The 27,265-nt window shown below is 36.6% G+C and overlaps 2 protein-coding genes across 2 annotated transcripts in view; both read left to right on the plus strand.

The window, feature by feature from the left end:
- Positions 1–27,265, plus strand: part of DNAH14 (dynein axonemal heavy chain 14) — a 388,841-nt gene that overhangs the window by 48,178 nt on the left and 313,398 nt on the right. Inside the window, exons 8-11 of the mRNA XM_043922886.1 lie at positions 3,918–4,056; positions 8,858–8,989; positions 18,242–18,489; positions 20,551–20,671. Coding sequence (XP_043778821.1) covers positions 3,918–4,056; positions 8,858–8,989; positions 18,242–18,489; positions 20,551–20,671 — 640 coding nt within the window. The remainder of the gene's footprint in view (positions 1–3,917; positions 4,057–8,857; positions 8,990–18,241; positions 18,490–20,550; positions 20,672–27,265) is intronic.
- On the plus strand, positions 16,334–16,978 carry LOC122708016 (enhancer of rudimentary homolog). The gene has a single exon (XM_043924097.1). The coding sequence runs from the start codon at positions 16,334–16,336 to the stop codon at positions 16,712–16,714; it is 381 nt and encodes a 126-aa protein (XP_043780032.1). The 3' UTR covers positions 16,715–16,978.

Consider the following 27,265-nt stretch of genomic DNA (forward strand, 5'->3'; position numbering starts at 1 on the left):
CCACTGTGCCCATAGTTTCACTATGTGTGTGACTCTATTCCTGCCCAGCAGAGGTTCATCAATACCACTTGTATACATTTTGTATATATGCTTTAATATATGGTATTTGTTTTTCTCATTCTGACCTACTTCACTCTGTTTGACAGGTTCTAGGTTCATCTGCCTTACTACAACTAGCTCAAATTCATTCATTGTATATGTATACCAAAACTTCTTTATCCATTAATCTGTCAACAGACATATAGGTTGCTTCCATGTCATGGCTATTGTAAATAGTGCTTCTGTGAACATTGGGACATTCTTATTACTGTTCACTCACTAAGCTGTGTCCAGCTCTTAGCAACTCCATGGACTACAACATGCCAGGCTCCTTTGTCCTCCACTATCTCCTGGAGTTTACTTAAATTCATGTCCATTGAGTCAGTGATGCTATCTAACGATCTTATCCTCTGCTGCCCCCACTCTCCTTTTGCCTTAGTCTTTCCCAATGTCAGGGACTTTTCCAGTGAGTCAGCTTTTCGCAACAGGTGACCCAAGTATTGGAGCTTCAGCTTCGGCAACAGTCCTTCCAATGAATATTCAGGGCTGATTTCCTTTAGGATTGACTGGTTTGATCTCCTTGCAGTCCAAGGGACTCTCAAGAGTCTTCTCCAGCACCACAGTTCAAAAGCATCAGTTCTTTGGTGCTGAGCCTTCTTTATGGTCCAACTATCACATCTGTACATGACTACTGGAAAAGCCAATGCTTTGACTATATGGACCTTTGGTGGCAAAATAATGTCTCTGCTTTTTAATAAGCTGTCTAGGTTTGTTGTAGATTTCCTTCCAGGGAGCAAGCTTCTTTAAGTTTCATGGCTGCAGTCACCATCTGCAGTGATTTTGGAGCCCAAGAAAATAAAATCGATTACTGCTTCCACTTTTGTGTCTTTTTGCATTAAAAGTTTTCTCACGGTATTTATGAACTTTAATGTGCAGACCTGGGCTTTTACTCAACTCCTCTTGCTTGTTTAAGTGACAGTCTTTGCTTCAGGACTGACAGAACAAAAAGTGAGGATGAGAAGTTGGAAGAAAGGGGATTTGTTGCTGGGCATTAGTTTCTTGTAGATAGCATATAGTTAGGTCATGTTTTTAAATTCATCTACCAATCTTTGTCTTTAATTGGTATATTTATTTATACCATTTACACTTAATTATTTGTATGTTAGGACTTCAGTTTGCCATTTTGTTTTTTGGTTTCTTTTTGCTTCTGTTTTGCTCTGTTTTTATTTTGTCTGTTTTTTCCTTCCTGCCTTCCTGGAGATTACTTGAACACTTTTTAGAATTTCTTTTAGAGTTATCTATAGTATCTTTGACCGTATCTTTTTGTGTATTTAAATAACAGAAGTTTGACTTTGATGTGTCTCGGTGTGGATTTATGTATCTTTATTCTTCTTTGGGTTTCCCTGGCTTCTTAAATCTCTGTTTTTGTGTCTTTTGACAAACTTGGCAAATTTTCTTTTTTAAAAGAAATTTTATTTATTTTTCAATTGAAGAATAATTGCTTTACAGAATTGTATTGGTTTCTGCCAAACATCAACATGAATCAGCCATAGGTATACATATGTCCCCTCCCCATCCCAACCCTCTTGGTTGTTGCAGAGCCCCAGGCAAACTTGGCAAATTTTCATTCATTATTCCTTGAAGTAATCTTTGTCATTTTTATTCTCCTTTTAAGACTGCAGACACAAATGGTACATCTTTTTTTTTTAATAGTCCCAGTGATCCCTGAGGTTCTGTTCATTTTTCTCAGTCTATTTTTTTCTCTTGTTTAGATTGGATAATTTCTATTTTCTGTCTTCCAGTTCACTGATTTCTCTGTTCACTTCATTCTGCTACTGAGCCAATCTAATGAGTTTTTTCCTTAGTCATTATATATTTCAACTCTCAAATTTGGTTCTCCTTTATGTCTTCTATTTCTTTAATGTGTGTGTGTGACTTTCTGTTTATTTGCTTTTTACCACCCAGTGAAGATGAAAGTCCCAGCTCTCCACTCAGCTTCTTCTGAAAACCTTCCATGGGGACCTTAGAGGTGCCTCATTGAATCTTGCCAAGGATGGAACTCTGGGTTCTCCACTTGACCTTTTTTTCCTATGATATTTGGCTAAATTACAATGTTTATTAATTTTAAAAGTTTTCTGTCTTGATAGACTGCTCCTTTCCTGGTTCTTTAGCTAGACTGCATGCTTTTTTCTGTACCTGTTGGCATTTCCAGGTTGCTGGTTTGTTCAGCTCCAAATCTAGGATGTATGAGGCAAAAGGAAATCCAGGAAACATGGCACCATGTCTTTCCTAGTCAGTTTTTCTTCTCTTTTCTGCCTTTCAGTGTCTTTTGGTTGATTTATATATAATGTGCAGAGTTTTTAGGTGTACTTATTTAGCTGGAGTAACAGTGAAATGTACATCTACTCTATTTTCCTAGAAGCCAGGACCTGAATTTTAATAGACTTCTGTCATATATTTTCTAATACTATGTTGTATGTGAGTATAATTTTGGAGAATGTATTTAGTTTTCTGTTACAACAGAATGAAATTTCTTAGTGATTTCCTCATAACATCTATACTTGAATAATAATCAATTGATAGATTTTTTCTTGTCAGACTTCACTATTACAACTCTAAATTTGTTCCCGTTTTCCATTTCTTATTTTTATAAGGCACCCCTGTTTGTTTATACCTGTGCTAACATATAGAAACAAAATTGAATACATTTTTATAGGAAAAAAAGAAAGCTTTAAACATTTAATGCTGAGTAATGTGAGTTCGTTACTATCTGAATTTTTATCATTATTCTTTTGTTAATAAATACCAAGATTGGGTTTGCTTTTTGTGACCTTTCTTTTTCTGGGATATGCCACTTGTTTTTAGTATGACATCTTCCTTTTTATACTAGATGCTTAGAGGAACGTCAATGAACAAATTCTTTTACATCCAAGAATAGTTCCATGTTATGTAAAGCCTATATAATTTGAGGAGGCCTTCTTTAAGATAAATTATAAGGCTTTGAAAGAGGTGGTGCAAATAAAAAAAGTCCATGAAGCTTAAGCTTCACCAGCTTCATGGTATATAAAGCTTTCACTTGCAAAATGGAAAGATGAGAAAGAACTAATTGTATATTGTATATTCATATATATATGAAGAATCAGTGAAGGGCAAAGGCCCCACACTTGCTCAGGGCAGTTTGTTTTTCTCAATCCATTTTTTTTAATTTAGTTATTTTAATTGGAGGCTAATTGCTTTACAATATTGTGTTGGTTTTTGCCATACATTGACATGAATCAGCCATGGGTGTACAGTTTTTAAGGAGCATTATCTCTTCCATTCTGCTCTTTTCCAGTTCGTCCTTTTCTTTGCAGAATTGTTAGCAGTGATTTGTCTCATCTTTGTGACTGTGATCAGACCAGTAGAAAAGGCAGAGAAAAGAAAAGCAACCAGCTTCTCTATTTTAAGATATAGGTGGTTGGAGAAGTTAAGAAACATTATCCAGATGGTCCCTAATCTAGTTAATTTTTTCCCCTGTAATTAGACAAAAAATAAATTGAGGAAATTTATTTAAATTTAATAACTACAAGAATATAATTCTTTTTGTATATCATTACCTAGTATTACAAAATTTTTAGAACTCAGTGGCAGTCATCACTTGTTTCCCCTTCTGTTTTGTTCTTATCACACCCAGTCCCAAAATCTTGCCTTCAATATTATCAGCCAAACCAAACCAGTAATGCTTATTAATCTTTATCAATATTATTTAAATCATGCTACATGTAATACATATTGACTATTAACTGTGGGCATATGAAACAAACCATACTAATTAATTCTAAATTGATTTTATTCATTTCGAATGAGAGATAAGTCTGTGGCAATTTTTAAACTTTCAGGTCACTTTTGTATCGCAATCTGTTTTTCGCTGATGAGTTATTTCAAGGCTGTTTGCTTTATATAAAGGGACTTTGTGAAGATGCAGTTAGTCTCAAAAAAGGTGATGAAGATAATTCAAATGCCATATGCCTTGTAAAGGTAGGTAGAAGTATCTTACTACTAGCTAATGTTGGTCTATAGAAAGTAGGAAAAACAAATATAATTTTAAATCAAAGAAATTCAAACTTCTTGATCCATAGTAAACCAGCCCTATGGATGACTAATGTTCTAAAATACCTACAAAGAACATTATTCCACTCAATTTTAACAGTTAACAATAATCTTTAAATTAATAATTAAGGAAAAAAATTTCTTCCTTACAAAAAACCTAAGCCTGTTATGAGGCCCTTTCTTTATAATAAAAACTCTAACTATGCAATATTATTTGTAAATAATCAATTATCTCTAATACATAATTGATAGTTATCAGCTGTTCTCTTAATATAGCTTATCAAGACATTGTAATAAATTGCTACTTAGAGTGTTTGGTTAAATTTATGTATTCTGTTGTTCCACAGTTCCATAAAGGGTGACTTCTTAATGAATGATTTGATTTATATAGTAGAGTTCTTTCAAAGAAATTAAGTACACAGACCTGTAAATTTTACATATTTAATTGAGCAGGATTCCAGCATCTTTTACTTCACTTACCCACTGTGTAAGGGAGATACTAAAGAGTAAAATAGTCATCTAATCTTAGAGAAATAGTTGAAAGGGCTTGAACAAGTTATAAATTTGACAGTCAGTGCAAAAATTGTGTGAACTATACACATGTAATAAGATTAACACTTGCAAATGAACAGCTTATTTTTAGAATTATTATGTATAGTGACTGTTACATAGTAGGTGCTCAATGAATAGTCCCTGGGTGAGTAAATAAATCAAAGAATTAGTCAAGAAATGTTACCAAACTCAGATCCAGCTGCTTGCCACTTGAAAAGTCAATAACCAAGAAAGTGGCAGGTGTTGGTGGAAAGCAAGGTTGATTTTAATCAGAATGTCAGCAATCTGGGGAAATGGTGGATTTAATGTCCCCAGAAACCTTCTCTGAAGATTCTGCTTGGCCATGAATGTTTTCAAAGGGAAAAGGGGAAGTAATCTCAGTTAATCATTGAGATGAGGGTTGGAGTTTCACCACCCACCCTGTGTACAAACTTGTTTTATCTCTTGTGATCTTTTCTTAGATGCTATCTTGTTTATACAGTTTGTTCACACAGTTTTTTCTTGAGATTACTGAAGGGGAAGCTAGGGAATTAATTAATAATAATTAGTTGACCAGATCTCTTCTGGTCATATGTTAATTAATCCTTCTTCATTTCTATTTATTTGGTCTATAGAAAGAACAAATAGGTTAGGTCAGATATTGAAAAGTATATTTGAGCTGGAGATGAGCAGAGCACAGGGGTGCCTGATTTAAGTTCAGTTACAGTATTGCTTTGATAAAGTGACAAGACAGAAGGGATTTCCTGATGAGAGTGGTTTCCTGCAAGGAGATGCTTACATAAATATTAGTTAATTACTACAGATGAAATATCATTTGTATAGTTACAGTAATAATATTATTGTTTCAAAAGGATTAAATTCAAGTTAAATATTTCACAGAGGAGTATTTTTAATATGGTTTTAATTCAAAAGGAAACAGTTGGACAGCTATAATATTACATTGTTTTATGAATAAATGAGTGACAGAATTTATCAGTTAACTTATTGATGGGTGGTAAGGCAAAGGAGATTTTAGAATATCTCTGAAATCTATGACTAAAGTGCTAATAGATGGTAATGCTAACAGAGTGACCCAGAGGGGTTATTGGAGACCTTAAGTCATGTTAGCTTCCCCCTGGAACATGACGCAGAAGGAAACAAACCTTTCCAGATAATATATAATATGTGTTAATTATCTAGTATATGCAAAATGCAAAGGAGATGGATACAAAGTAAAAGACAAAGCATTGCTTTGTTTAATCTACTTAGAGTTTACTGTGCTCAGTTGCTCAGTCTTGTCAGATTCTCTGCCACCCCCTGAACTGTAGCCAGCCAGGCTCTTCTATCTGTGGGATTACCCTGACAAGAATCCCTGAGTGGGTTGTCATTTTCTTCTCCAGGGGAATCTTCCCAACCCAGGGACTGAACCTGTGTCTCCTGCGGCTCCTGCATTGGCAGGCAGATTCTTTACCACTGAGCCACTTGGGAAGTCCTATAGTTTATTAAAAGAGATAATTCTTTACATATAAAAATGACAACTAATTCTAATCATTCTAGCCAATCAGTTAGCAAAATATAAGGCAAGGAATATTTGCTTGCAAATAATACTTGTAAAATAGTCATACCACAGAAATTCAGATTAGATACTCAGAATTAGAATTCAAAAGTAGATATTAACCTTTTTTAGAGATAAGGTTGGGGGATGCTTTGTGAAGGAAAGATATTATAAGCTAGGCTATGCTGGACTTGAATAGCCAGAGAGGAGGGGAGTAGGGCAGTTAAGTAAGGGATATGAATCTGTGTAAAATATTCAATGTATGTTTGATTTGAAAGTTACATTGAGTCTTAAATATCAGATCAAGAACAACAGCATAAGGGAAAAGTAGGAACTGAACCTTCCTTTAAGGCAGGGTTGCTTCTAGTGGGGATTGTGAGGATGTTTTGCAAGAATGGGAGTTTCTAAGACTGGAGAAGCCAGGATCAGATGGAAGGAGAACAGAGATTCATAGACTAAAGAACTGAGCCTGGCTCAGGAATTCGAAGATGGCCAATTGTGCACTAGGTCTAAAGGATTACACAAAGCTGGGGAAGCAGATTGCAATGAGGATTGACAATGAGGAGGGAGGAGAAAAAAGCAAGGTTAAGAATGCATATGATGGGATTGTTTAGAAGTTAATGCCATGAATGGAGTTCACAAGTGTGCCAGAATACACTGCTGGAATGCAAGCACTTCTTTGTTGACTGAAAAAACTGTACAGCCTAAAAGTTGAGAATGTTTTATTTGGCAAACTTTTTGAGGAATTAAGCAGAGGAGACAGTCTCTTAGGTAGCTCTGAGGAACTGCTTTGAAAGGGGTAAGGGAGGAGCCAGAATGTATAGGGGATCTTGCAATGAGAACCAGGTAGTTGGAACATCAAAAGATTATTATTATTTAAAGACATCTCAGGTTAATGAATTTAGTGCTTCTCTATGTATGGGAAGATGCAAGAGTCTGGGTCCATTGAAATCATTCCTTTGATATGCACCTTAACTATCTAGGGCTAGTATCCTGCTTGTGTTCATCCTGAATCCCATCAGCGTGCACAGTTGAGGGTGGCTGCAGCAGCTACTGACTTGATGGCCGCAATATCCTGTTTCTTAATATGGCAGGTGACGTTCCATTCACACCTTTAAAGGGACTGAAATGTTTAGAAGTAGAAGGGAAAGATGGAGAAGGAAATGGCAACCCACTCCAGTGTTCTTGCCTGGAGAATCCCAGGGACGGGGGAGCCTGGTGGGCTGCCGTCTATGGGGTCGCACAGAGTTGGACACGACTGAAGCAACTTAGCAGCAGCAGCAGCAGAAGGGAAAGAACATACATGAATCATTTTATCTAAAACTTCACTTTCAAATGACAAACTAAATCCTAGATTGCGACATGTGTAAGACCACAGAACCAGCTAAAGAGTGTTAGGACTTTTGATTATGTTTCCTGTATAAGAATGATTGTGCTTTATTGGACACTGTTTTGAGTGCTTAATAAAATTGTAAAATTATGTGACTCACCCCTTTTTGGGAAGGGTGAAGTGAGTGGCGCTAGTAATTTACGTTTTTAACAAGCCAGGTGATTTTTGTGCAGAGTAAACTTTTAGAACTATTCATAAAGAAAAACTATTGAAATTTTCTGAAATTAATGTGATAGTGATTTACAAGATTTACAAGAATAATTGAAACCAAGGAGATATAGAATTATAAAGATCAGTTACTATAGTACTGGAATAATGCAGGTGAAGTAATAAGGACTTCAGTAGGCAGTGAGGTCAGAAAGGAAGGAAGATTTTTGAGACATACTGGAAACTTGGGCAAACTCTGGAAAATGGTGAGGGACAGAGAGGCCTGGCCTACTGCAGTCCATGGGGTTACAAAGAGTGGAACACGACTTGGTGACTGAACAACAATAAAACTGGAAAAATCAGGCCCTGGTAACCGTATGTGAGACCAGGAGAGGAAGAGCACAAAGAGTTAATCCAAAATTCTAATGCCAGAGCATTCCATTTTTTGTTTTTGGAAGCATATATAAGATAACTAGGGATAAGGATGTGTATACATTTGTTGATGAAAATGTATTTTGGAAAGAGAATTAACATAATGTGGGAAAAATAAAATACTGAAAAGAGGAAGAATTATGGAATATACATAAATAGGTGAAAATCATGTGTATGTATTACTAGAGGAGTTCAGCAGCACAGTTGATGGAAATTTCTCCATGCAGGATTCTGAATAAATTCAGAATGGAATTCACTTTATTTAAATTATTTAATTTTAGTCTATCCTACATCTAGTGCTCATATTTTTAAGTTTTACAGATAATGGGAGCTCCAAAGGTAAAAGCAATTCCTAAGATTGTCGATTGCCCTGAATTCATAGATATTTCATAAATATATCAACTTCTGAATTTTCTGCTTTGGTTTAAAAGTTAACTAAAGCTAACTAGAATTTAACAATTCAAATGATGTGTTTTTCTGTCTTCTTTCAAGGTTTGCTTAGACTGAGTAATAGTGTTTAAATTTGAATAGTATATAATGCATATATAATATATACAAAACAGTATAAAATATGCTATTCTTTATGATATGAACCAGTGACCAAAATATTTTATTTTCTTTTTTTAAAATGAATTTTGACTTTCAACACTGAACATTTATTATCATTTAATTAGCTGGATAAGTTTCGAACATATTCTCTACATGAATTTTGTGAAGAACAGTTACATCAGGCTACTCAGGCATTGAAACAACTTGAAGATATCAGGGATAAAGCAATTTCAGAAATAAAACTTACAATTTTAAAGGTAATTCTTTGATTATATCCTCTGTCAGTTTTTATGTATCAACAAAAACTATTGCTTTAAATTGCATTCCTGGAAAAAGTGTTAGAAATGGACAGAGGGACAAACATAGTTAATTAGCCAACCAACTAGTACTGTGCATTTACTATATATAAGATTTTTCAAGGTGCTGTATAGAATGCAAATATATATATGTATATATACACACACATATAAATGCATGTATATATAATTTATATTTATATACCTTGAATATGCTTACACTTTAATTTGAGCTGATACATAAAAAGAAACATTCTTTGTTACAAAGTTCACAGTGGGTGCAAGATAAAAACTCATATTCAAGAGAAATATAACTAGGTAAAACAAAACTTCCTGAAAGATTTAATAAAGAGGATTTGATAATATAATAACAGTGTTCTCAAAGCATTCTTACCCAGTGTGTGGTGACTCATTTCATAGGATTATTTTATATAGCTTCCCTGTATAGTAAATGACAGTGCATGAAATCATAATTCACAAAGTACAATTCAATAAGGAATGGATGCGATATCATCTAGTTAAGAGTACTTGCTACCTCTGCTGCTTTGGCTGAACCTAAGTAGACATTTGAGGCTCTGGAGGAATTGGTGGACTAGGTCTCTCTCAAAAAATTTTTAAACATTATTTCTCTGAATTGAATTTTTGATAGATACAGGGTAGCAGTAACTTAAAGGCTTTACTTATTGACAGGAAAATGAAATGGACCTGTTTTCTGTCAGTGAAAAAAAGCTGCTCATTCCTTATCTTATTCCTCATAGTCCCCCTAACTCCCCAAGCCCAGTCATATGAAGACAGATGGGGGCAATTTGGCCAAGGGTAGCATAAATCAGAAAAGGATTAATAAAAATATTACTGAGGTGTAACTGAGATGGTAGTGAAATGTTGTTCAGTCGCACAGTCGTGTCTGAATCTTTGCGACACAATGGACTGCAGCACGCCAGGTTTCCCTGTCCTTCACCATCTCCTGGAGTTTGCTCAAACTCATGTCCATTGAGTCAGTGATGGCATCTAACCATCTCATCCTCTATCGTCCCCTTCTCTTCTTGCCTTCAATCTTTCTCAGCATTAGGGTCTTTTCTAGTGAGTCAGCTTTTCACATCAGGTGGCCAAAATATTGGAGCTTCAGGTTCAGCGTTAGTCCTTCCAATGAATAATCAGGGTTGACTTCCTTTAGGATTGACTGGTTTGATCTCCTTGCAATCAAAGGAACTCTCAAGAGTCTTCTCCAACACTGCAGTTCAAAAGCATCAATTCTTCAGTGCTCAGCTTTCTTTATGATCCAACTCTCATTTCCATACATGACTCTTGGAAAAACCATAGCTTTGACTAAATAGACCTTTGTCAATAAAGTAATGTCTCTGCTTTTTAATATGCTGTCTAGGTTGGTCATAGCTTTTCTTCCAAGGAGCAAGCAAATCTCTCACTGGTTCCATTGTTTCCCCATCTATTTGCCATGAAGTGATGAGACTGGATACCATGATCTTCCTTTTTGAATGTTGAGTTTCAAGCCAGCATTTCACTCTCCTCTTTCACTTTCATCAAGAGGCTCTTTAGTTCCTCTTCACTTTCTGCCTTAAAAGGGTGGTGTCATCTGCATATCTGAGGTTATTGACATTTCTCCCAGCAGTCTTGATTGCAGCTTATGCTTCATCCAGCCAGACATTTTGCATGATGTACTCTGCATATAAATTAAATAAGCAGGGTGACAATATACAGCCTTGACATACTCCTTTCCCTATTTGGAACCAGTCCATTGTTCTATGTCCAGTTCTAACTGTTGTTTCTTAACCTGCATACAGGTTTCTCAGGAGACAGGTAAGGTAGTCTGGTATTCCCATCTCTTTAAGAATTTTCCAGTTAGTTGTAATCCACACAGTCAAAGGCTTTAGTGTAGTCAATGAAGCAGAAGTAGATGTTTTTCTAGAATTCTCTTGCTTGTTCTGTGATCCAGAGGATGTTGGCAATTTGATCTCTGGTTCCTCTGCCTTTTCTAAATCTAGCTTGAACTTCTGGAAGTTCTTGGTTCATGTACTGTTGAAGCCTGGCTTGGAGAATTTTGAGCATTACTTTGTTAGTGTGTGAAATGAGTGAAATTGTGTGGTAGTTTGAGGATTGCAATGAAAAGTTATCCAGTCCTGTGGCCCCTGCTGAGTTTTCCAAATTTGCTGGCATATGGAATGCAACACTTTCACAGCCTAACTTTAAGGATTTGAAGTAGCTCAGCTGGAATTCCATTACCTCCACTAGCTTTGTTCATAGTAGTGCTTCCTCAGGCTCACTTGACTTCACACTCAGAATGTCTGACTCTAGGTGCGTGATTGTACCATCGTGGTTATCTGAAATATTACTCATATTCTGTCTACTTTCTCGCATTCAGCATCACTTGGATTTGGCCATAAATATTGGTTAAGATATTTTCACTTAAATCAATTTCAGATGAGAACCTACTAGACTTACTGCCAGCTCTGTTTTAGAAATGCACCAAACTTATTTACTCCATGGAAGTATGTAGATTTAATAAAAATGAGAACATCATAAAACTGAGAATGTGTCCAAATAAAAAAATTGTGAACTAACATTGGGAATGAAAGTATCAGTAAAGTATATTTTTTCTTTTTTTCCATTAGATATTATTTCTCAGAGGCTTAAGCCCTCCTGTGACACAGCTCTTTAATCTGGGTAATAGACCACTGAATAACTGGGTTTCTTATGGCTACATCAGTCAGAGAATTTTCCCCATTTCCCAGTTTCCAGAGTGAGTGTCAGTTGTCAGTTCCCAGGAGCACTATAAAAGCTCCTCAAGTGAATCTAAAGTAGAGCTAGATTGAAAAACATTCTTCTGGGCAATGTTTGGGACAGCCTAGCTCTGGGAAAATACAGCACAAGTATAAAACTAATGAAATGGAAATGGATAGTCACTATCAGTGATATAAACCTAGAGTCAAAATTGAGAAATGTCTAACTTAAAGTATACCTTGTGATGATAGGGACTAGGTTAACCTCTCAGAAGCCAGAATTTCCATTAGCCTCACCAATACTCAATAAAAGACCAGCATTACTAGGCCTATGACTGTTTACTTTTGTACTGATACAGTTATTAAGCCATTTACAGCTAATTTGGTATCAATACTAAAAATCTGTGTTTTGAATCGTTAATATACTCAGTTTCACCATTTTATCAATAAGAAATTCAGGCATTATGCACACTGAGTTTTCAAAGCATTGAAAAGATAAACTTTTCAATAAAAACATAATTAGTAAAGTTAGTATTCCATTTGTCAGATCCAGTGTGGCTGTGCCTGTAATTGGTGTAGAAATTACCCTATTTTTTTGTCCAGTTTCTTCAAGCAACTTTTGCAACCATTGTATCAATAAAGAACTCATTTTTTTATGGCTGACTTTGCTCAGTACCAAGAGGGAACTGCTTAGATTAGAAGAGCTTCTCTGACCAGGATAGGAATGGAGTGAGCAGCCAGCTCCCCAGACTTTTGGGTCACCCCACAAAGAAAAGCTATGACCAACCTACACAGCATATTAAAAAGCAGAGACATTACTTTGCCAACAAAGGTCCATAGAGTCAAAGCTATGGTTTTATCAGTAGTCATGTATGGATATGAGAGCTGGACTATAAAGAAAGCTGAGTGCTGAAGAATTGATGCTTTTGAACTGTGGTGATGGAGAAGACTCTTAGAGTCCCTTGGACTGCAAGGACATCCAACCAGTTTATCCTAAAGGAAATCAGTCCTGAATATTCATTGGAAGGACTGATGCTGAAGCTGAAACTCCAATATTTTGGCCACCTGATGCGAGGAACTGACTCATTTGAAAAAACGCTGATGCTGGGACAGATTGAAGGCAGGAGGAGAATGGGATGACAGAGGATGAGATGGTTAGATGGCATCACCAACTCAATGGGCATGAGTTTGAGTAGACTCCGGGAGTTGGTGATGGACAGGGAGGCCTGGCATACTACTGTCAATGGGATTGCACAGAGTCGAACACGACTGAGCGATTGAACTGACTGACATAAGTTCTCGTTCTGATTTCACCCAAACAAACCAGCAAAGCTGAGAAGTACAGAGATTGCAAGAAGAAGGTTATTGATGCTAACAAGTACTATTTTGGAGTCCCCACTCCAGCCTCTTAGCACCAAGGGAGTATTTGCCTATCAGTAGGCCATCACCCGGAGAAGGCAATGGCAACCCACTCCAGTACTCTTGCCTGGAGAGTCCCATGGACAGAGGAGCCTGGTAGGTTGCTGCCCATGGGGTTGCTAAGAGTCAGACACGACTGAAGCGACTTAGCAGCAGCAGCAGCAGGCCATCACCAGATGAGACCACCTGCACCTAGATCTGACCCAGCTGGCACTCACCAATGGTGTCAAAGCAGGGCCTAGCAGCCAAGAGGGTTGGGGTCAGCACCACCTACTAACACACCCATATAGTCAGCCCCAGCTCAGCAGAAGAGCCCATGCAGCCCACATTGGGGCACACCTAAGGCATGTAGCTTTGGTGACCACAGGGGAGTGTGCTGCTTTGCCCAACAGAATATTTCCTACATAAGCATACTTCTCCACGATTGGGAAATGTAACCAATCTACCCAATACATAGAAATAAATATCTAGAATTAGGGAAATTGAGGAAACAGAGGAATATATTCCAAACAAAGGAACAAGACAAACCCCAGAAGAACTAAGTGAAGTGGAGATAAGTAATCTATGTGATTAAGAGTTCAAGGTAATGATCAAAAAGATACTCAAAGAATTCATGATAAGGATGGATAAACATACTGAGACATTTAACAGAGTCAGAAAATAAAAAGAAGTGCCAAACAGAGCTGAAGAATAAAATAGCTGAAATAAAAAAAAACATATACTAGATCAACAATACATTAAATGATACAGAGAAATGTATCAGCACCTGGACGACGAGTAGTGGTAGTCACCCAAACCAAAGAGAAAAAAAGAATTTTACAAAATGAGGATCGTTTGAGAGACTTCTGGTCAAAATCAACCAGTGTTAACATTCCCGTTTTTGGAGTCCCAGAAGGAATGAGAAACAAGCAAAAGAGAGAAGGGACAGAAAGCTTATTTAAAGGAAATGGCCAGTAACTTCCCCAGTCTGCAGAGGTTTTTATATATCCAGTTCATGAAACTCATGGGTTATCAAACAAAATCAACTTAGATTATTTCCAAGACTCACAAAAAAGCTATCAAAACTCAAAGAATATTAGCATCAAGAAAAAAAATAGCTTGTAACTACAAGGGAACTATCACATAAGGCTAGTAGCATTTCTAAGCAGAAACTTTATAGGTCTGGTGAGTGGGATGACATAGTCAAAATGCTGTGTCCTGTGCTGCTTTATATTTTCTGATTCTTTGTTAAATGTCTCAGAACTTCATCAATTGATAATCCATTCCTCCAGAGAGCCAACCAGTACTCAAAAGAGTTTCCAAATTGGTAAACAACTGACCACAAACAGTGATCAGTGCAAAGAGATAGAGGAAAACAATAAAATGGGAAAGGCTAGAGATCTCTTCAAGAAAATTAGAGATACCAGGGGAACATTTCATGCAAAGATGGGCTCAATAAAGGACAGAAATGGTTTGGACCTAACAGAAGCAGAAGATATTATGAAGAGGTGGCAACAATACACAGAAGAATGATACAAAAAAGATCTTCATGACCCAGATAATCATGATGGTGTGATCACTCAGCTAGAGTCAGACATCCTGGAATGTGAAGTCAAGTGGGCCTTAGGAAGTATCACTACGAACAAAGCTAGTGGAGGTGATGGAATTCTGGTTGAACTATTTCAAATCCTAAAAGATGATGCTGTGAAAGTGCTACTCTCAACATGCCAGCAAATTTGGAAAACTCAGCAGTGGCCACAGAACTGGAAAATGTCAGTTTTCATTCCAATCCCAAGGAAAGGCAATGCCAAAGAATGCTCAGACTACCACACAATTGCAGTCATCTGACACGCTAGTAAAGTGATGCTCAAAATTCTCCAAGCCAGGCTTCAACAGTGCATGAACTGTGAATTTCCAGATGTTCAAGCTGGATTTTAAAAAGGCAGAGGAACCAGAGATCAAATTGTCAACATGCACTGGATCGTCGAAAAAGCAAGAGAGTTCCAGAAAAATATCTATTTCTGCTTTATTGACTATGCCAAAGCCTTTGACTGTGTGGATCACAATAAACTGTGGGAAATTCTGAAAGAGATGGGAATACCAGACCACCTGACCTGCCTCTGGAGAAATCTATATGCAAGTCAGGAAGAAACAGTTAGAATATGAAATGGAGCAACAGACTGGTTCCAAATAGGAAAAGGAGTACATCAAGGCTGTCTCTTGTCACCCTGCTTATTTAACTTATATGCAGAGTACATCATGAGAAACACTGGGCTGGAAGAAGCACAAGCTGGAATCAAGATTGCTGGGAGAAATATCAATAACCTCAAATAAACAGATGACACGACCCTTAGGGCAGAAAGCAAAGAAGAACTAAAGAGCCTCTTGATGAAAGTGAAATAGGAGAGTGAAAATGTTGGCTTAGAGTTCAACATTTAGAAAACTAAGACCATAGCATCTGGTCCCATCACTTCATGGCAAATAGATGTGGAAACAGTGGCCAACTTTATTTTTGGGGGCTCCAAAATCACTGCAGAAGGTGACAGCAGCCATGAAATTAAAAGATGCGTGCTCCTTGGAAGGAAAGCTATGACCAACCTAGACAGCATATTAAAATGCAGAGACATTACTTTGCCAACAAAAGTCTGTCTAGTCAAGGCTATGGTTTTTCCAGTAGTCATGTATGGATGTGAGAGTTGGACTATAAAGAAAGCTGAGTGTTGAAGAATTGATGCTTTTGAACTGTGGTGTTGGAGAAGACTGTAGAGAGTCCCTTGGACTCCTAGGACATCCAACCAGTCTATCCTAAAGGAAATCAGTGCTGAATATTCATTGGAAGGACTGATGTTGAAGCTGAAATTCCAATACTTTGGCCACCTGATGTGAAGAACTGACTCATTAGAAAAGACCCTGATGCTGGGACAGATTGAAGGAGGGAGGAGAAGGGGATGACAGAGGATGAGATGGTTGGATGGCATCACCAACTCAATGGACATGAGTTTAAGTAGACTCCAGGAGTTGATGGACAGGGATGCCTGGCGTGCTACAGTCCTTGGAGTTGCAAAGAGTCGGACATGACTGAATGACTAAACTGAACTGAATTAATTTTTAAAAAGAAAAAAAATACTAAAATGAAACATAATGAGAGGCAGTATAAAAAGCTAATGCAATCATGTTTTTAAAAATTAGAGACTCCCCACCCCATCCAGCGCTAGCGTGCTGCCGCTCAGCACTCCAGCTTTCTCACACCATCTTGCTGGTACAGCCTACCAAGAGGCCAGAAGGCAGAACTTACGCTGACTATGAATCTGTGAATGAGTGTATGGAAGGTGTTTGTAAAATGTATGAAGAACATCTGAAGAGAATGAATCCCAACAGCCCCTCTATCACATATGATATCAGTCAGTTGTTTGATTTTATTGATGACCTGGCAGACCTCAGCTGCCTTGTTTACCGAGCTGATACCCAGACATACCAGCCTTATAACAAAGATTGGATTAAAGAGAAGATCTACGTGCTCCTTCGTCGACAGGCCCAACAAGCTGGGAAATAGTTGAGTTTGGAAGCATTAGGGGAACGGGGGTGGGCTTGGAACACAGATGTGTGCAGTGTGCTGTAGTGGAAGTTTTGTATTATAGTTATCCTGTTTCCATTTTGGTATACCCTAGCCAGAATTGAATGTATTAGATAAAATGTGATGATCTTGTCCAATCTGAAAACCCCTTTGCCCCCCTCCCCCCCTTTTTTTTACTTAAAACATTTTTATGATGATTTAGATGGAAGTTGGTTTTTGTCAGTTAACGTTGGTTCCAGTCCCTCAAACTGTTCATACCTGCTTTATAACATCCACTGTACTAATCCTCCTTCAAATTGGGGTGGGGAGTGGAGGCGCAGTTTAGTTACGTCCTCAAGATAAAGTCTTGGTGAAAAACAAATAAATGTTCTTTAGTTAAAAAAAAAAAAAAAAAAAAAAAATTAGAGTACAAGTTGAAAACTTACCAAGGTAAATACCAATCTAGCAAAAATATAAAAAGCATGAATGAGCAATAAAAGAACAAAAATTTCAAGTATTTTTAGAACTTTGAAGGTTCACCAGTCATAAAAAGAAATCTGTCTAAAAGGAACCATTTTGAATAACTTTAGATCTATTTTTAGGAGCGTTATTTAGAAATGTTTGGTGGTATTAGTACTACTGATGCCACCCTGTATTTTTGGTCAAAATATGTCATTTTTTAATAAATTACTAAGTCAATTGTCTCGAGATATAATTATCTTATTATAAAGAATAAAACTCTAACATTAGATTTGATGAATTCAGATTTTTTAAGTCTGTATTATTAATTAGCATGTATGTAATATGTAAGGCTGTTCATTGGAAGGACTGATGCTAAAGCTGAAACTCCAATATTTTGGCCACCTCATGCGAAGAGTTGACTCACTGGAAAAGACCCTGATGCTGGGAGGGATTAGGGGCAGGAGGAGAAAGGAATGACAGAGGATGAGATGGCTGGATGGCATCACCGACTCGATGGGCATGAGTTTGAGTAAACTCTGGGAGTTGGTGATGGACAGGGAGACCTGGCGTGCTGAGACTCATGGAGTCGCAAAGAGTCGGACACGACTGAGCGACTGAACTGAACTGAATATGTAATTGCGTGTAGGCAGTTTTTTTAAGTCTTATTGCTATAGCCTAGCATAGGGATGGCAGTGTTGGACTGGGTTTTAGAAAATCTTATATTCAGATTTGACTGTCTTCTACTGGTAACTCAGTGTATTTGAGGAGGATCCCTCTATCTAGAAATATGTTGATATTCATTAGTATGTACTTCCTGTTTGAGTTCCGTAGACATACCTGCTTATAGGTGAGACACCAAACTTCATGGCTTTCGTAAGACATGAGATGTTTTCTTTTTCTCTGACATTTAAATGCAGTATAAGCAGAAAATGAAGTTTTAATGAAAGTTGTTGATAATATTTAGTTCCAGTGTTGTTTAGACTAATGAAAATACTATAATTTAGAAATCATGCATATTAATATAGGAAATCATTACTTGTCTCTCAATTGTTTGTTGAATTGTAGGTGGCAGAAAAGAAAGATATTAAAGAATATTTTGAATCAAACCTTTCTGAAGATATGACACATTTCAAGCTGCCTACCTATCGACGCTTATTAGAAGTAATTTTTAGATTCTTGACGCTGGTTGACTATATGTTTCAGGAACTCACCCGTCAACTAATGAATACTGCAGTCACACTACTTTTAGAATTATTTAATGGTTCTGCTAGAATGCCAGTTTCAGTGGAAAAAAAGAATGAAAATCTCATCAAGTAAATCATACTTTTTTAATTCTAAAAGGAATTTGTAATCATATTGTTGTAATATGTTGTCATTTACAATAATGTCAGCTGGAATTTGAAAATTCTCTTGTAGAAAATTGTGCTCAGTTTTTACAATTATCTGAACTTATTATCTCCTATTATTTTATTTAATATTATTTATAAAAACATGAGAAATTTCCCAAAATTTTCCCCAAGATTCTGCATAAGTCAAGTTGCCATATAAGTTGCAGGATACTCAGTGAAATTTGAAATTCAGATAAACAGTAAGTGATAGTCACTCAGTCATGTCTGACTCTTTGTGACCCCATGTACTGTAGCCTACCAGGCTCCTCTTTCCGTGGAATTCTCCAGGTAAGAATACTGGAATGGGTTGCCATTTCCTTCTCCAGGGGATCTTCCCGACCCAGGGATTGAACATGGGTCTCCTGCATTGCAGGCAGATTCTTTACCATCTGAGACACCAGGGAAGCCTACTATTAAAAGACATCTAAGTATAAAGACAGATCAACTTAAAAAATATCAGCAGATACATGCTTGATTTTATCTTATAATCTATAAACAATACATTAGAATATGTAATGAATCCATACACTTTTTCCAAAGGAATACCCAAGACAGAAATAGTAGTAAAGTTACAAATGACAGTCGTCAATCAGATGGAATAATTTAGATGAATTTTGTCTCTGTCAGAGACGGGGACTGGGCAAAGTGGCCAGGAAGGAAATACAATGTGCTTTTAACTTTGTATGAAAAATAATGTTCAGTTCCATGTTGCTGAACATAGTTCTGTTTTTGCTACATGTATCTTCTACAGATTACTGACTGAGTATAATTTTTAATAAAAGCATGTCCCAGTTATTATCTGTACTACAAATTATTGTTTATCTGAAATTGAAATTTTAACCAGTGTTCTGTATTTTTATTTGTGAAATTGGTTAATCCTTTGCCTAGTACGCAGTATTGTCAAAATTCAAAGCCAGCTCTTAAAGATAATTGAGAATGATTCTGGAAGGAGCCTCAGTGTTCAGTTGGAATTTGAGTTAATTTCAAGTAATATCTATTGAATACAGAATATTTGCATCTTCTATTTGAATACTATTATTTTAAAAAAAGAACATTTTTCTTATGTTTCACAACTAGATATATCTACTCTAATTTGTGAACATGGAATCTGAACCGAAATTTTGGAATACTTTTATGTCCATACTCTCTAATTTTAGCAACATCATTTTAGTCAAATAACATTACTTTGGCTATTCTGTGTCCCTTGAGTTTCCATAGTATTATAGAATAAGTTTGCAAATTTCTGCAAAAAAAAAAAAAAGTAAGCTGGAATTTTGATAGGGATTGCATTTGATAGGTAGATAAATATGAGGAGCATTGTATCTTTAAAGTTTTCCAATCTATGTACATGAAATATCTTTCCACTTATGTGAAAGTGTTAGTTGCTCAGTCATGTCCATGGACTGCATGGACTATATAGCTGGCCAGGCTCCTTTGTCCATGGGATTCTCGAGGCAAGAATACTGGAGTGGGTTGCCATTCCCTTCTTCAGGGGATCTTCCCAACCCAAGGATTGAACCTGGGTCTCTTGCACTACAGGCAGATTCTTTACCATCTGAGCCACCAGGGAAGCCTTTCCATTTATATAGGTATTGTTTAATTTCTTTCAACAATATGAATTTTATATTTGTTTTTTAAAACTTATTCTTGAGGATTTTATCCTTTTGATTCTATTGTAAATGGAATTGTTTTTTAAATTTCATTTTTGGATTGTTCAGGACCATAGTGAGATATCACTTCACACAAATTAGGGTGGGTATTATATTTTAAAAAAAGAAAAATAGTACCCACCCTAATTTATGTGAAGTGATATCTCACTATGGTCCTGATTTGTATTTCCCTGATGATTAGTGATGCTGAGCATCTCTTCATTGGCCATCTTATGTATCTTCTATGTGGGAATGTCTAGTTATTGATATAGTCTGCATATTAATGAGGTATAAGATTTTTAAAAGACTTTATTTTTCTTATCATTTCTTAACCTAGAATACATAAGGACAGCTTTGCTTTCACTGGAAAAATGACAAGTGATTATGATGAAATTGATAATTCAAACTTATATGCTTATCCTGTTCTAAAGTCAGAAGTAAAAACACAAGACAATGAGGTAAAATGGTCTTTGAAAAGTATAAGCCTAGATATTTAATGTAAAATGAAAAATAACTTTTGGAATTAAAACCGTGATTTATGATTGAAACTGAAACACACAGTCACAAACACACACATCTGCTCACACTGTAGAAAGCTATAATTATATTTGTTTCACTTGTTCGTGCATTACTGAGTGCTTATGATATACCAGGCATTAAACTAGGCACTGAAATACAGCAGTAATAAGAAGAAATTCCCTGACCTTTTGGAACTTCTGTTCTACTGAAGGAAACAGATAATGAAGTGATGAGTACTGTGAAAAAAAAATAAAGGAAGATAAGGGAATACAGAACAAATAACTGCTGTATGTATGTATACTATTTTACATGAAAGTAGTTAGGGAAGGCCATCCTGTCCAAAGTAGCATCTACCCCATTCTATTCCTATTACTGTATTCCTCTCTCTTTGCTTTTCTTCAGAGCACTTTTTGTGCTTGTGTTATTAACTTTAAAATGATACAAACAAAATATGAAATGGTTGACTGAGGAGGCCTTACAAATAGCTGAGAAAAGAAGAGACGCTAAAGGCAAAGGAGAAAAGGAAAGATATATGCAACTGAATGTAGAGTTCCAAAGAATAGCAAGGAGAGAGAAAACCTTCTTCAGTGATCAGTGCAAGGAAATAGAGGAAAACAATAGAATGGGGAAGGCTAGAGATCTCTTCAAGAAAATTAGTGATACCCAGGGAATATTTCATGCAAAGATGGGCACAATAAAGGACAGAAGTGGTATGGACCTAACAGAAGTAGAAGATATTAAGAAGAGGTGGCAACAATACACAGAAGAACTATACAAAAAAATATCTTCACGACCCAGATAATCACAATGGTGTGATCACTCAGCTAGAGCCAGACATCCTGGAATGTGAAGTAGCTAGTGGAGGTGATGGAATTCCAGTTGAGTTATTTCAAATCCTAAAAGATGATGCTGTAAAAGTGCGGCACTCAATATGCCAGCAAATTAGGAAAACTCAGCAGTGGCCACAGGACTAGAAAAGGTCAGTTTTCATTACAATCCCAAAGAATGGCAATGCCAAAGAATACTCAAACTACAACACAATTGCAGTCATCTCACACACTTGTAAAGTAATGCTCATAATTCTCCAAGCCAGACTTCAACAGTATGTGAACTGTGATCTTCCAGATGTTCAAACTGGTTTTAGAAAAGGCAGAGGAACCAGAGATCAAATTGCCAACATGTGTTGGATTATCAAAAAAAGCAAGAGAGTTCCAGAAAAACATCTACTTTTGCTTTATTGACTATGCCAAAACCTTTTACTGTGTGGACCACAAGAAACTGTGGAAAATTCTTAAAGAGAAGGGAAGACAAGACCACCTTACCTGCCTCCTGAGAAATCTGCATGCAGGTCAGGAAGCAACAGTTAGAACTGGACATGGAACAACAGACTGGTTCCAAATAGGGAAAAGAGTACATCAAGGCTATATATTGTCACCCTGCTTATTTAACTTATATGCAGAGTACATCATGAGAAACGCTGGGCTAGAAGAAGCACAAGCTGGAATCAAGATTGCCGGGAGAAATATCAATAACCTAAGATATGCAGATGACACCACCCTTATGGCCGAAAGTGAAGAGGAACTGAAGAGCCTGTTGATGAAAGTGAAAAAGGAGAGTGAAAAAGTTGGTTTAAAACTCAGCATTCAGAACACTAGGATCATGCTATCTCCTCCCATCACTTTATGGCAAATAGATGGAGAAACAATGGAAATAGTGAGAGACTTTCTTGTTTTGGGCTCCAAAATCACTGCAGATGGTGGCTGCAGCCATGAAATTAAAGGATGCTTGTTCCTTGGAAGAAAAGCTATGACCAACCTAGATAGCATATTGAAAAGCAGAGACATTACTTTGGCAACAAAGGTCTGTCTGGTCAAAGCTATGGTTTTTCCAGCAGTCATGTGTGGATGTGAGAGTTTGACTATAAAGAAAGCTGAGTGCTGAAGAATTGATGCTTTTGAACTGTGGTGCTGGAGAAGACTCTTGAGAGTCCCTTAAACTGCAAGAAGATCCAACCAGTCCATCCTAAAGGAAATCAGTCCTGAATAGTGATTAGAAGGACTGATGTTGAAGCTGAAACTCCAATACTTTGGCCACCTGATGGGAAGAACTGACTCACTGGAAAAGATTCTGATGCTGGGAAAGATTTAAAGCAGGAGGAGAAGGGGACGTCAAAGGAGGAGATGGATAGATGATATCACCGACTCAACAGACATAAGTTTGAGTAAGCTCTGGGAGTTGGTGAAGGACAGGAAAGCCTGATGTGCTCTAGTCCTTGGGGTCGCAAAGAGGTAGACACGACTGAGAAACTGAACTGAAGTGAACTATTTTACATGAAAGTAATTAAGAAAGGCCACCCTATCTAAAGTAGCAGCTACCCTCTTCTACTCCCATTACTATATTCCTCTCTCTTTGCTTTTTTCAGAGCACTTTTTTTTGCTTGTGTTATTAACTTTAAAGTGACACAGACCAAATATGAAAACATTGAAAGAATCCTAAAGAAGTTAAGAAATCTTTTCTTGCGTGAAGAATTATCACCCCTACCCACAGCATTATTTTCATAGGATTAAATTTTATATGGTAAACACATGCCCTATGTGGCACTGGTAGCATTTTTTTTATGAGCTAGCATGGTATAATACGTACTTTATATACTCTTTTAAAAATATTTTAGGTAGATTTTTGGGCTTCCCTGGTGGCTCAGACAGTAAAGAATCTGCTGCAATGCAGGAGACCCAGTTTTGTTTCCTGGGTTGGAAAGATCCTCTGGAGAGGGGAATGACTACCCATTCCAGTATTGTTGCCTGGAGAAGTCCATGGACAGAGAGGATCCTGTCGGTCTATAGTCCACTGGGTTGCAACGAGTTGGACACAAATGAGTGACTAAGCACAGCACAGCATGCTTTAAAGTATAACCAAGTAAATACCCAATGAAATGTCACCCAGACTTAAAAAGTCTTAAATATCTCCTTAAAATACATATATATTCCTTCTTGATGAAACAGATTAATAACACATTCTACTTTTGATGGACATTTTGGCTGTTTTCAGTTTTTGTTTTATACATTCTTGTATATGTCCCTTCTACTTATTTATTACTAAGGAATGAAATCTCTGAGTATCTTTATTTTCAACTGTACTTAATAACACATAATTGTTTTCCAAAGTGCTTATACCAGTTTAAACAGTCTTTAGCAATTCCATAATCTTTTATAGCTCCATAGCCTCACCAACTTTCACCAGCACTTAATGTCTTTGCCAACTGGATAGGTTTGAAATGTCATTTTACTACGGTTTTCATTTTTATTTCCTTTTTAGTTGTTTGTGCATTTTTAAAAATTGGAGATTCATATTTAATCTTCCGTGTCTTTTGCCTATTAACCTGTATATTGTTTTTTAGAAGTTACATATATATTCTATGTAATCTATGTTATATATATATGTGTGTATATATATATACATATATATGTAATCCTTCTACTGGAAAGCATGTTATTTTTATTCCATGTATAATGTATATTGATCAATTATTCATAATTTCAATATAATAGAATTTATCATTCCTTTCATTTATTTTGGTGTGTGAAATTATCTACCATCCTGGAGTCATAAAGCTATCCTCCTTTATTTTCTTATAAAACTTTTAATATTCTCTTAAAATTTTCTAGAAATATTTTTTGGTGTATGGTGTATGGTAGTGTTAGGTAGCTAGAATAGGAAAAAAGAGTCCAAAATGGCGGTGGCTAAAAGACATAGATGGGAGAAGCCCACGGAAATAGAACAAAGGAAGGTCCAAAGACTGGAGTGAGAGCCTCAGGTAAAACAAATAGCCCTCCTGGCTAGCCCAGTTTACAGAGGGCAGGCTCCAGGGGAGAAGAAAAAAACATAAAAAGAGGAGACAAAATTGAGCCAGGGGCTTCTCTTCAGTCTTTTGGGTTGGGCCGCCTTCAAGCCTGGAGGATGTATTTTCCTCTGCTTGCCAATAAAACTGAGCTATGACGCTGGTCTGGCCGGCGCTTCAAATTTTTGTTGCGGCCAGACAGAACTGAGGAAATTACACACTCCCCTGACAGTAGGATCTATTTTTATTTATTTCTATACAAGTAACCATTGCCCAAACACTATTTATTTATATCCTTTTCCTGCTCATCTGCAATGGCAGCTTTTTATCATTTATCACGTGTTTCTATGTATGTCTTCTGTTTGCAGACTGTGTTCTATTGCCTATTAGCCTATATTTTTGTTTCCTTGAAAATCTTGTGCTATATATATATATATATTTTTTTTTTTGGTTAGATTTAACCCAAGTGCTTTATATCCCTAACCTGTACTCTGTGGGAATTATTTTATTAATAGTTGCTTCTACTTGTTCCTTTATACAGACTTAGGAATAGAAGTATTTCAAGATAAAAGCATATGTACTGTTTTAATTTTTCCTTAGGAATAACATTAAATCAACATTATCGACTTCTTAAAGCTATTTATATGCATTGCAGAATTTTTCTACAGACAAGGTTATACTAACTTCTGTTCTCTTAAAGACTGCCTTTTTAAGTGTGTCCTATTTTTTGCCTGTTATTGCCTATTGATAACTGAGACCTGGAATTAACTAGGCTTAATTTTATTTATGTTATTGCTCATAATATTGAATATTTTTCTCATGCTTATTAGCCTTTTTATTTCTCAGTTTTGATCTTTTGATGTCCTATCCCCATTTTTCTGATGAAGTTTTCTTTTTTCCTATTGAATTACAAAAACCATTTAAAAATATAGACCATAATCATTTGCCATACATCAGAAATACACATACTAATGTGTTGTTTGTTTTTTATTTTGTTAATAGTGATTTTAGTATAGAAATTTTTTTCTTTTGGTCAGACACCAATCATGGGTATAAAAAGTTCTAACATAAGTAGAGAGCATTATAGGATTAAATACACATAGAGTGAAGAAAATTTCTAAAATTTAGAGGACAGAGATATCTGAATTGAAGTTGCCAGCTTTACATGCTTTTATACTTGCCTTTTTTATTTAGCCCTCTCAGTAGAACTACCAGGTCAACATTCTGGATAGGGACATGGTGCGTATAGATCAGTGGAATAATTGCCAGGGAATATAAGTGTTATGTTAGAAATAATCTTTGGGTCACCTAATCAAACAGACACTGACTCAAGAAATAGGAGCAGCATGAGTATAGAGGCAAGAATAAGAAAATATGATTAGAAAGGGATAATATTAAGTCATGTGGAGCAGAGGATTCTTGGTGTGAATAGCACAATGTAGAGTTGAACAGATTATGAGGAGCTACAAATTTCAGACTAAATAGTTTGAATTCTAGTCTGATTACCTGGGGCCATTGCCTTGGCCAAAATGAATATCTTCCAAAGAGGTGAATTTAACATTTCGGCATAATAGCAGTGCGTTGCTTTTTTTTGCCTTAGAGGTGGCCCAGCTGTAGATGGAGCTAAATCAAGGGACTTAACAGTCTCATAGTTTTATAGGCAGTGTCATCAGTAAGAGACAAAGCACCACAAATATTTGAAGGGAACAGATTAAACATGCTTACCACTCAGATAGGCTATGTGGTAGCTAATGCAAACCACTCTGCTCTCTTTGAGCTGGGTCTCTTGGGAGCAGCTTTAAAAGTGTGACTTAAATAGAGTCACTGTGAGTGGGTCTGTACAGGCCAGGCTCTGAATATGTCATGTGGGAATCAGGCTGTTTTGTATCAGAGAATAGATGACAATGTGAGAGCCGGAGTGTTGCATTTAAAAAGGAGAGAACATTCAGTCCTTAAAGTGTTTAACATTATTTTTAACATTTCTTCAGAAATGAGTCTCTACTCCAAGATTGAAGATATTTGCATATTAGTTATGTGTTCTGAGTTCTGACATTTAGTACATATTGCATTTAGAAATAACAAAGAAAACTTATAAAGGCATGTGGCAAGGTAAATCATCTGGACCTGGAGCTCAGGTCATCTTTACAAGGTGTCATCCTTTGGTATGCCAAGTAGATATGGTTGCAGAATGACCTTTCACACTTCTCACCTGCACAGTTACCAAAATCCACAGAAGCTCAAGTTCATTATGTAAAATGATGTAGTATTTGCATATAACCTCCCTGATAGCTCAGTTGATAAAGAATCCACCTGCAATGCAGGAGACCCCGGTTTGATTCCTGGGTTGGGAAGATCCACTGGAGAAGGGAAAGGCTACCCACTCCAATATTCTGGCTTGGAGAATTCCATGGACTGTGTAGTTGGACAAAGAGTTGGACATGACTGAGCAACTTTCACTACACACATCCTTTGGTATACTTTAAATTATCTCTAGAGTATTTATAATACCTAATACAATGTAAATAGTTGTCAGCATGTGGCAAATACAAGTTTTGGTTTTTTGGAACTTTCTGGAATTAAAAAAAAAATTTGTTCCTCAAATGATTGAATCTATGGATGTGGAACCCACAGACGAGGAGGGCTGACTGTATATGGTGTATGCACAAAGTAATGAACTTTCAAGATTCCTCCCAAA

The sequence above is a fragment of the Cervus elaphus genome, chromosome 14 (assembly GCF_910594005.1).
Source record: "Cervus elaphus chromosome 14, mCerEla1.1, whole genome shotgun sequence".
NCBI lineage: Eukaryota > Metazoa > Chordata > Mammalia > Artiodactyla > Cervidae > Cervus > Cervus elaphus.